Source organism: Dromiciops gliroides, chromosome 3 (assembly GCF_019393635.1).
Source record: "Dromiciops gliroides isolate mDroGli1 chromosome 3, mDroGli1.pri, whole genome shotgun sequence".
NCBI classification, from domain to species: domain Eukaryota; kingdom Metazoa; phylum Chordata; class Mammalia; order Microbiotheria; family Microbiotheriidae; genus Dromiciops; species Dromiciops gliroides.
In genome coordinates, this window is record NC_057863.1 from 193,396,783 (window position 1) to 193,409,044 (window position 12,262).

The 12,262-nt window shown below is 34.0% G+C and overlaps 1 protein-coding gene across 3 annotated transcripts in view; it reads right to left on the reverse strand.

Annotated features, from left to right (window-relative positions):
* Positions 1–12,262, reverse strand: part of ROBO1 (roundabout guidance receptor 1) — a 976,778-nt gene that overhangs the window by 619,456 nt on the left and 345,060 nt on the right. For 2 of the 3 annotated variants that reach the window (XM_043996229.1, XM_043996230.1), the window contains exon 2: positions 8,959–9,042. The exons of the other annotated variant lie outside the window; for it this stretch is intronic. In XM_043996229.1, coding sequence (XP_043852164.1) covers positions 8,959–9,042 — 84 coding nt within the window. The remainder of the gene's footprint in view (positions 1–8,958; positions 9,043–12,262) is intronic. 3 annotated transcript variants of the gene reach the window in all.

Genomic DNA, 12,262 nt, shown 5'->3' on the forward strand with positions numbered 1-12,262 from the left:
AAAATTGGGCAAGTTGGATAAGAACACAGGTACTATATGTAAAAATTAGAATTTTGGATAAAGGGTCTGGGATTCTCAAAGTTTTGAATAGATACACCTCAGTCATTCCTACCTTACAGTATACTATATTGTAATAGTATTGACCTAAGTTCAATACAAAACATATTCTATAAATTTAGTGTGCTCTTAAAAAGGTTTGGTTCTTATAAGATTGTAACATATTGAAAGCTTCATGTTGAATTGAATTTGTATATGCAGATGAATTGGGTTTTTTGTTTGTTTTGTCTTCTCTGAGACTGGATCTCCCTTTCTTGTACAGGCTGGAGGTACAATGCTCACTCAGGCATCTGATTCTAGTGCCAATCAGCAAAGCAGCTTTGGCCTGTTCCATTTCTGACCTGGCCCACTTTGCTCTTCCTTAACTAGTTACCTTCCACTCTTGGGGGTTCATCATAATAGTGCTATACTTAGTGTGGACACCATATTACTTTAATGCTTTGCAGCTCAGAACTGAGTTGCTCAAGCATTCTACTAAGATTAAACTTCTGTAGTGGTCAGGATTACAGGCATGTACCAGCATGCCTGGCTGAGTTTGTCAATTTTTTATGTATAACAAACATTTGAAAACAATACTTATCAGTTTTGGGTAATCAAATAGTTCATTTTTTTTTACCAGGATTCCCTTTCTTCAAATACATAGAGAACTTTTCAACTCTCAAAATGTTGAAATTGAGGAGCACAATGAGAATAACTGTGTCATTCCTGTTGAAAGAGGGGACTGCACATGCACAGAATGTCATTGATTCAATTTCCCATATGGAAGAGGCTGGGGATTCTGCCTATGCTGATGTATAATAGGAGTCCCTTGGGGTGACTTTGAAGCATGCTTAGACATTTTGTAGTTAGTTCTGGTCTGCTAACTAAATGATGGACAGTAGCTTCTTTGAGTGGCTACGGTTGTAGACCCAAGATAGGGGATACATTCAAAAGGCCTTATTTGGTCTCAGCCTTTCTTTTGCTTTGACTTTATTATTTTGTTTGGTTGTTAATGAACTTTTAATCAAGATGTAGATTTTAATCTGCACAGTTTTAAAGCTATAACAAATATTCTTAAAGCACAGAGATTAAGAAGCACCCATTCTCTCTCCTCCCTACCCCCTCCCCACTGGAACTTTGTGTCCTCTAGAGATCATCTATTTATTTGAACAAACTTTCATAGAAAAGTATAGTTCCTAGATGAGCCTTGTGAGGATTATGGTAGTGATGTATATGAAAGTATTCTATAAATTGTAAAATGCAATATAAATGTAAAGTATTATTATATATGAGACTTATAAACCAAAGCTATATCAGTTTTGCTTAAGGCTATTTCAAGACTTATAGAACAAAGAATAAGTAAGGTAGGGGCATTTAAAATATTGACTTTGTATTTCTTTAGCTGATGTCATTCTGTTTAACAGCATGTGGTGAGAGACAATGTGGAAAGGGAGAGGACTCTGACCCACTCCCGTTCTAATGCTGATAGGTGACCCTTTGAAAATGGGCCTTGGTCTTTTGCCTTGGTGTTTGGTTTTTGTTTTAGATGAAGGAAGTTGGAATCTACCTTATGAGTTTTAAAAGGTCAGGAGAGTCATCTGGGAGTCTGGAAATCTGAAGTGTGGAAGTTGAGTTCATGGTGAATTTTGCAGCCAGTGGGAATGCAAAATTTGGTTGTGAACTTGGTGGGATCAAAGCTATGTAGAAGCTACTTTAAGTGAGAGCCTACTCTCCTCAGAGATAGATGCAATATAGTGGAGATAATGCCCATAAAGTGTTAGATGGGTGGGGGAAATGTTTGTAATTCTCTTTTGTGTTATATCTTCCAAATAACTACACCCCCTTTTTAAAAGCTAATTGATGTTAAGTGGTTAAATGAGAATGAAATGCTAGTTAATGATTGCTAAAAAATAAAGGCTTGAGCCTGTGGTATTAACTAAAGACACCCCAGTCCCTGAGGAGTATCCCTAGATCCCCGGGAGGATATAATAAAAATAGCTAGCATTTATATAGCACTTTAAAGCTTGCAAGCACATTAACTTATTTGATGATCACAACAACCCTGTGAGAGAAGTGCTGTCATTGTCCCCATTTTACAGATAAGTAAACTAAGGCACATAGATTAACATCTTGTGGCTTGCCCAAGGTCACACAGCTAGCAAATGTCTTAGGCAAGATTTGAATTCAAGTTTTCCTGACTCCATTCTATCCACTGTGACACATAATATACATGTAGTAGAAAGGTAGTTGCCGGACTCTGTGAATACTTGCCATACTGTCTTCAAACCAAGACCATTTCCAGCTTTCATACACTTTAGTATCCTTATATACTCTTTGATCTAGCTACACTGACCTAGTTGTGGCTCCTCAGACACAGCACTCCATTGCCCACTCTGCTTTTGCATTCATTAGTTGTTCCTCATGCTTGCAATTGATTTCTTCCTGTCCTCTCACTCTTAGCTTCTCTGGCTTCCTTTAAGATTCAACACAGATCCTCCTTCTACAGGAGACATTTCTTTATTCTCTTCCTTTCTCCTAATTCCCTTCTGCCTGAGATTATCTTCCATTTATACTGTACATATTTTATAGGTACACAGTTATTTACATGATATATGATTAGAATGTGATATCCATTAGAATGTGGATGTCTTGAGAACAAGGACTGTCTTTTTTGGCTTTCCTTTTATCCCCAGAACTTAGGGTAGTTTCTGACACATAGTGCATGATTAATAAATATTTGTTGACTGAATGATGATAATCATTCCTGCATGACTGAATTTTCCCAAGAGGTTATAAGTTCCCTTTTTGGGGGGTCATTTAGAAGGTCTCAAATAATACCTAAATCCCTGATATACATTTGGCTATCGTACATTCCACATTGTTGTCTAATGCTTCCTTTTAAACTAAGTGTTTAAGAACACAATGGGAGTGTGAGGAAATGAAGGTCAAATTTATTTCTTTAATCGTCTTTCGACAATATCTTTGATTCATACATACTTAATCCTCAATTCAACTCTCAACTTGATTTAAGGACTTAGTGTCATTGTATATCTGCTGCCAGCAAGCAGGAACTTAAGGTATAAAAAAATCAATATATAAGTAGAAATGTTATTTCTAAAAGGAAACATATGTACTAAAAATTGTCCATCATAATTGCCTTGTTTATGATAAATTATATCAATGTCCTGATTCGCTTTTAGTTGAGCACTGCTGCATCATTGTAAACTAGCTGAATTTTGATAAGTTGGAGAGTGTCCAGAGGAGGTAGACAAGTTTGATGAAGTGTCTTAAGTTCATTTGGTTGAAGAGTAATCACATTTTGAACATACCCAGTTCAACTAAGATTGGAGGCATCCTTGAAGGGAGACATAAAGGACCTGCTTTGTGGAAAATAAATCCTGTGTTCCCCTCCCATATGGGTGGAAGCAGTCTGTTTCCATTGGCTATATAGTTGCTTATACTGCCTGACTGAGATAGTCTCAATCTCTTGCTGCAGCTGCATTTAGCGGTGAAGGTCTTGTTCACTCACAGTATGGGCATCATATACCAAGGTCGGTGGGGGTGGGTGAAGGACTATCTTCCCCTTCGCTGTTTAGGCTCTGTGACGCCAAGACTTTATCTTGAAATTTTGCTTTATTTTATTTGTACTTTTCAGTTCTGAGTGCAGGAGGTGAACTCCCTGGACCTGGGAGCTTTAACCATAAAGACCTTGGAGCTGTGATTCAAGGACAGGTGTTATAGGAAAATCTGGAAAATCCAGGGTGATGGAACACAAACCTAGGGGGGGGGGTCTTAGGCCTTTGCTATATAGGAACTGAGCTAAACTGTGAACCTAATTTTCCTATTCTTGCTAGAGACTAAGTGGGTAAAGGGGTTTTGAGCTTCTCCCTCAAGTGTTGGGGTGAGGGGATGTTTGTATGTTTGTTCTTTTTATATCTTTGAAATAAATATTCCTTTGTAAAAGCTAATTTGAATATTAAGTGACTAAATGGAATGAGGGCTTTCAGGAATCCCTTAAGATAATAATTGATTGGGGAACATAACTGATGGGGATATGAACCCAAAGAGATTAGACACCCCGAACACTTTTAAGAATACCAGACTACTCTGGAGGAGGGGTAAAGGTAACATACCTGGCCTTTAGGCAGCCAGAAAGGGGTATTTACAGAAGGAATTGGGGATATTTAGCATAGGAAGGGGAGGCTCAAGGTGGATATTCTGTCTTCAAGTATTTAATGGACTATTATGTAGAGGAGAGAGGAAATTTTTCTGTTTTGGACCAGAGGACAAAAGGAGGAAAAATGGATGGAAGTTGCAAAGAAGTCAACTGAGGTTTAATGTGAGGGAAAGCTTCCTAATAATTAGAGCTGTTTAAGAGCAGAATGGGCCACCTTGTGTGGGGATTAGAACTTTCACTGTCAGTTTTTAAATAGAGACTGGACAACCACATGTCAAGTATGTTATGGTGTGGATTCTTTTTCTATATGGGTTCTGCCATATGGCTAGAGAAGTTGCTTTAAAATTTTTCTTATTCATTAAACCGTTGGAGAACCTATCTGCCAATAATGATTTCAACCAGAAAACTACATTGGAGGAATATTAATTTACTTATTTAAACATAAATCAAGTGAAGTTGGTTTTTACTTTGGCATGCTTCTTTTGCCAAGTGGCTTAAGCATAAGAGATGTCATTCATAATCATAAGAGCAAAGAAATTTATCAACCAAAATAATATTCTGGAGGTAAGTATAAAGTATTATATATTCTGTATATAGGACTTGATTTTCTTAACATGCTCCATTTTTATGAAAGATAAATCAAGCTGAGATCAATTTGCTTTTACTTTCAGAAGAGAAAATTCAAATTCCTTAAAATAAAAATATTTGTTATTTTGTAGCTACAAAAATAGGTACAATGGTAAGTATCATTTATTAATCATAAGTAAGACATCTCAATATTTCAATAGCTCAATATGATCCAGTCTTTTATAATCAGGTAAATTTTATATTATTTTCTTTTTATGGATTATTCAAAAGGTTAACTTGCTCCCCCCACCACTTTCTAGAACTTTCTACCATGCAAGTTTTGGCAGCAACAGAATGACTAGAAATTATAATCTAACCTAAAATGTTTACTATGAAACATGAAAGTAGTACAATTTATTTCCCTAGAACAATTGCCTATCATATCAACAGATATATATTGTTCTGTGCAGGAGTGGCAAGGGTTGGGGGATAAAGGAGAAAAGGCTGAATCTACAATAATTGATAGTTACGATCCATCATTCTGACTTTGTTAGTTATCCTGTAGGCTGATGATTTTGAAGCTATGTGTACACTTCTTTACAGTGGTTGTGTGATATCAAGACTCTTCCTAGTGCTTTTCTATGTTTACTATTTCCCTTCCCTACAACAGTCAATCCCAGCTTGAATCCAATACTCTTTCCACTTTTTCCCTCTTAAAAAAAGTTTTGAACATAGTCTACAAAGAGAACATAGTATAGCCCTGACATATAAACAGATCGCAGGTATTTTATAACATATCTTTTATCCCTCTCCTCATATTTCTAAATATGTACACTAGCAGCAACCTATAAACAATGTGTTGTTTAAAAAAAGGTTCTTTAAAAATATCCCCATTCATTAATAGTTATTATGGGGGTTTTAGAATATGGTCTTGACTATGGACTTGACTTGAATAATGGTTCAAGAAATCATCTTTATATTTTTGCAGCTGAAGCTGTATACTATGGACCATTAACCAAGAAATGTTACTTGCTTTTAGATAATGTACAAATATATTTCAGCAACATCACGCCACCATCTTAGAAATCTCTGCAATCACTGATTACTCTGTGATACTGCAGCACTTTAATTTCTATTCAGCTTTCAGAGATATTTCTACCTGGTAGTAGGGGAATGGAGATGTGTGTATGTGGGGACGTGGTCAATTTTTACTTTCTACTCTAAGTCACCAAAAAATTATTCCTCCTGGTCCTTATACATTGAACTTTATCTAGATATAGACATGATGTAAATATTGTTATAAAATTATGAACAAAAGCAATGAAGAATCAAATTTATAATTTGGCATTTATTAATTAAGGTTTACATGTAATTGTAAAATCATGTGCTTGTTATGAGAGCTATGAATTTTATCTGGATAGATCAATTTAATAATGATGGTTACATTTGGCTTGGTGACCATAGCATATGTTGTACTGAAAAACTTGTGAAAATGACATTTTTAGTGATCAGGCTAAATGGTCAGAGTGAATATAGTATTTGGCAAACTCTTGAAATTATTGTGGCTTCTTTCGGAGACTGTTAGGTTTTCCTTGATAGGGATGATGTTTGTCTTAGTTTGTAAAGATACCTCTGGGAGACTTTTATTTTTGCCTTTGGAATCTACAAACCATTATAGTAGAAGCTTTGGGGGAGAAGACAACAAGAAAGATCTCCAATTTCAGATTTATGAAAAGAAAGAACATTCATGAAAAGAAGGTAATATATGTAACAGTTCCACAAGCTTATATTAGGAATAAAGAAACAAGAATAGAAATTTCATATTTTAAAAAAATTAGTTTTCCTTGTCATTATTGCTAATACCATAGATCTAACAAGTGCTTTGTGTATTTGCTGGTTTAATACAAACTTTAAATTTAAGCACTGATTTAAGTTGCTGCTATATTCATGGTGACTTAAAACATTCTTATTTTAAATAAAGAAGTAACAATGCACCCAACCATATACACTTCCATTTATCTCCAACTCTTGTCAATGAGTAATCTGTACTACACAGATAGTGTCAACTCAATCATCTGTGAGTATAATCAAAAGGGTTTTTATAGGAAATGAAATTTATAGAAACTCAGAACTACTTGTACAAAATAGTATTATCTCATAATCCATTCTGTCTCTTTAATTGTAACTGTAAGAAGTAGCTCCACTGCTCTACCCTCTAAAAAGAAAGAAAGCAGTTTAATCTCTATTTCACTATCTATTATTTTGGAGTTTATAATGAGAAAAGAAAACAGTTAAATGAAGGAGGAAGAGAAGGAGAAAGATAGGGCATGGACGACTCACACTGGAAAAATCAGTTCCTAAAAAATTGAGAATCGACTATGTTAGAATAAACTCAGGAAACATTTTTTTTTTTTTGCTATTCAGTACCATAATAAATACTGGCTTCAGGTCCAGGGTAACTTGTAATGTTATTTTATTATCACATTGCATTAAATCGGTCTTTTAAAAATAAGTCACATGATAGAAGATTGAGTAGATAGTTTTATAATTTCATTACCTGAAAGGAATAAATCTATTCTTTGTATTTTTAAAATTATAAATGTTGATAACGGAACATTCCAATTTCAATTAACTATATACAATGACAAAGTATCTGAGCATAAAATGATAAATAGCAATAAAGGAAACACTGCTTTTAGATTTTAAAACTATTTTAAATTGTTTTCATTCTACTATAACTTGCCCATATGCAAGTTGTAAACATCCCATAACAGAGAAAGAACAAATATTTTGAATGTGATTAGACAATATAGTTGTTCATAATAGAAGAATACGAATTAGTTTAGCTAATATATAACAAATTCAAAATATATATAAGGAATAATACTGTTTTTGATTCATACTTGTACCAGTATGAAGCTATCATAATCACAGCACTAAGAAAGAATTCATAACTTTTAGTTGAAGACCTGCAGAATGTACTCCCCAAATGAAGATTAATTTTGTGTTTTGGGAGAAAACCCAAAAAAGGTGAGAAACAGTGATATTTGTGGGAAAGAAAAAAGTGTACACAAAGAAATACATGAAGTATTTTATTTGGTACGTGACATAAAGTGATTAAAAAACCTCAACTTTTGAGTGGGAGGGAGAGGGAAACCAAGATAATGTTTCTATGAAGGGAATAAAGATGTTTAAAAAATAATGTTATTTTGTTCCCAAGTGAAATTTAGCTATTGTAGTTCTCTCTTTAAATACTTCATATGATTAGCAAAATAATAGTAGTGATAACAACAATGACTATCTCTCTCATTGATATCCAATCTATGAGCTATTCCGAGAAATAGTTACAGAAAGTATGTCTGAGTAATTTTGGAATAAGTAAGGTCTTTTAGTAACAACAGGACTGTGTTATTATTATTTTTGAATTGTACAATTAGTTAAAAATGGCATTTTATGTTTTGTCCATATCTAAATTAATAATTGAAATTTGTCTTAGTACCTATTTACTGAATTGTACTGCATTGTACTGAAAAACACTTTATAGAAAAGTAAACATATTACTTTCATACATGTTCATTTAAAAAACATTTTGAGTTTTTTAATGCAGTTAGTGAGTTAATTTGTTACGTATATTTCTGTGCATATATGTGTATGTGTATGTCTATTTGTATTTAAGAGGTGGTTCATGGACATGGTATCACTTAGAGCATATATTAGTCATGCAAAGAACAATATTAAGATGTTAGTATGTAGTGCAACAAATAAGGAATGTACAAATGATTTTAATTTTAAGACAAATGATTCTTAATAAAAACTTTTCCTTTTTCTTATTTGCTCCAGTTTAATCAAAGGTTTGCATGATCTGTTACACATTACTATTCTCCTAAACATATTTATAATAAAAAAGGTTTGCCCTGATCAACATTTGTTTTTTTGAGTTACAAAAACAAATGCTAAGAATAACCATTGCTTTCATTTGTAGTTTTTCAAAATAGTTTCCTTTAGCATCATTGTTTCCAGGTTGTTGGATGAATTTTAAAGCATGATTACCACAACACAATTTCTAGCTGGAGCTAGTTAGCAGTAGAGATGGTAAAATAATTTTATACAGGTGGTTGATGACTGATGAAGTTTGAAGAGAGATGGGACTATTAATATTTTGGAAAGATACACTCTACCTGTGTAGCCCAGCGAATTGTCATCATTATCAGAGGTGGGGAGTGGTGTCCCGTTGTCGGTCCCCCTCTCTAGGTCTTCAGAGTCTGTCGGAAACAACACCAGAGCTGCTGATGGGGTCACAGTAGTAACAGTAGTTGCCATTTCGATCACAATATGTCCAGACACAAGTAAATCCACATATACCAAAAAGACACACAGGGACAACATACAGCATACTTCATCCTCACACCGCCTGTGGCATATTAAGCTCTGTAAAAATTTCAGTGCCATCATTTACAATTTCTGTGGCCTATAGGAAAACCTATTCAGTCTTGGATTTCCTTAATAGTCTTTTACTGCACCATTGCTATAATTCAAAGCTTGTGCAGGGCTCTGACTGCCTCCTGTGCAGCAGTCAGCACAGGCTGTGGGGAGCATATGGGGAAGAGAAGGCAGGCTAGCTGAATGCTAGCATTGCTAATTTTCTACCTTATTGTTAATCAAAGCTATTGACTGTGATCACTCCCTATCATCGCTTCATCTCCTGGCAATTACAGACTCAGGGGACTTTACCTCTTTTAGGGAGGAGGTAGTGGTCTAAGAGTGTGGGTGAAATGGTGTCTTGTCAAATGAGAGGAAGGGTTGATAAAAGTGACAAACCTTCTTTGGGAGGCAGGGAGAAAAAGGGCAAGATCACATATTTGAGAAGGCAAGAGTTTAATATTTTAAAGGACTGGCATATATTTCCAGGGCTTAATGCATGGGCAATATAACATTTGATTTCCAATTAGTTTGGGTAAGAAAATACAATCAAACCATAGCATTCAAGGTTCCTACAAAATAATAATAGTAATACTACTACTAATAATAATAATTTATTTTTCTCATTCTTGTTTTTCTTATATGTTTGGAGTACTTTTCCTTACTACTCTTAAACTTGCAAATTGATTTTCTTGATTAAAATTTCAGAGAAGAAATAAATGTTCAAATATCCAGAGTAAAGAAAGCACATATGCTCAAAACTTACCAAAATTATATTTATTCAGTGCCTAGTCATTAGGCACAGTATATCTAATATTCCAGATAAATATAAATTAGCATAGATAAGCACATTATTAGTATGAGGTTTTAGATCTGGAAAAAAATCAAGCACACATCTCACTGAAAAGAGGACTACATAGCAAATAGTTTATCATTAAGAATGAGGAACTCCTTGAAATCTTTACACAATATCTAACTAGGATTTCTAAGCACTGAAGGAGGAGGAAGAAAGCACAGCTGTTCATTGTGGAAGAAATGAATGCCTCTCTAACAGCATCAAACAAGAAATTCATTTCGGGTCCAAAGATTAAATAACTAATGCCATTCAATTTTTAAATGCTCCCTGTAAACCTTGGCTTACTGGCCAAGTCACTTAGAGTCTCATTATGTATTCAGAAGAAAATGAAACATGCTATATACCAAATCCAGTTTCTATAGTCTTGCTGGTCAGTATCTCTATCTCCATCCCATGTCACACAATTCACTTAATATAAAGTATAATTAAAAAAAAAAGAAATATGGATCTATGTTTAGGGCAGACACCAAGAAAACTATGTTTATTAGTCCATTTAAAAATTTCAATAATGGCAAACATTATGTTTGTCCTTAAAAAAAACACCTACCCAAAGTCAGTGCAGAGAGAAGAATCAACATTCTGCCCCCTTCAGATTAGTAACATAGTATGCATGTGTTGATTGGGTCAGAGTTTTAAATCACTTCTCTAAAGCAAAGTGAAATGAGCTTTTTTTTGGCATGTACTGAAGAATGACACTCATATAGTTATGCCATAAATAAAGTATTCTTGGTTAGGCAGACTATCCAAATAGAAGAATTTTGTTTAAAAAGACAAACAACAGATGTTCATTTAAATGTGCCTTTTAAAGGAGCAAATAAACACTATTACTCAGAAATTTTGATATTTAAAAGATAATATATGGCATATATATATATATCCATTTTGACATTCTTTGTTTTGCAGGGATTAATTATTTTTAATTGAAAATAATGTAATTTTAGACCATTCTGGGACAGTTTACTATATGTAGATTTATAAGCTTCAAATTATCTAAATATACGGTAAAATTCATAATTGCTGACAGAAATGAAATAAATTATAGAATTTTTTTTGTTTCTGTTTTTGTTTTTGCCTTTTTTTAGTGAGGCAATTGGGGTCAAGTGACTTGCCCAGGGTCACACATCTAGTAAGTGTTAAGTATCTGAGGCCGGATTTCAACAAAGGTCCTCCTGACTCCAGGGCCGGTACTCCATCCACTGTGCCACCTAGCTGCCCCCAAATTATAGAATTTTAAAATAGAATCAGATAAAAATATTTCCTACCTTATTTCATCATATTTCCTGCCAAGCTATTGCACTCAGCCAAAGATAAAGCAGATGTAGCAATAGTGGAGGAGGTAGGTTACAGCTAAATTAATTGATTTGATTCAAATTTTGTAGACCTACTAAGAACTGGACTTTTTTCTAACAATCCTTCATTTGACTCTAGCAAATTAGAAGTTTACTCAATGATCATTGTATGGAAAAGGGAACAGAGAAAGGAAAAAAGGTAATCAATAAGTATTTATGAAATTATTTTTATGTGCTTAGCATTGTTTTTTAGCCACCAGGCACACTATACTTCACAGAGATTGCTGTGGTCTAATGGGAAGAATATTGGATTTGTAATCACAATTCCTAGCTTTGAAACCAAGTAGGTCAATTATTAGCTGTGCCATTTTGGAGCAAGTAGTTTAATATGTCTGTGTTTCTCAGGTTCTTAATCTGCAAAATGAGTATAATAATATATGTCCTACCCATCAGAGTTGTTTTTAGAAACCAATACAATAATTTATGTGAAGCATTTGTAAGATGTTCAGTGGTATAAATACGACAGTCATGATAACAATGATGTTGCTCTGATTCTTTTCATCTATTTCCATGGGATGCAGAAAGAAAGAGCTCTAGAAATAATTGTTGCTTTGCTACTATTACTTTGTATTCAGTGTTCAACAATCTCTTACACAAGCATATAAGATAAATTCCTTTTTTAGAGGAGCATAAAAGTATCATGACATTTACTATTTTTGTTTATTGATAAAAACACAACATACTTTCTTTCCCCCATTTTCCTAGTTTCTTCAGTTCTTCCCATTTATTGACTGCCAAACAAATAACAGCAATAGCTCAAATGAAAATTTGACTCATTACAAGTGTATTATAGATGAACTCTAAGGGTTAACTTTGATTTCAGTTAGAGAAAATGCTGATAGTGCTTATCAACATTAG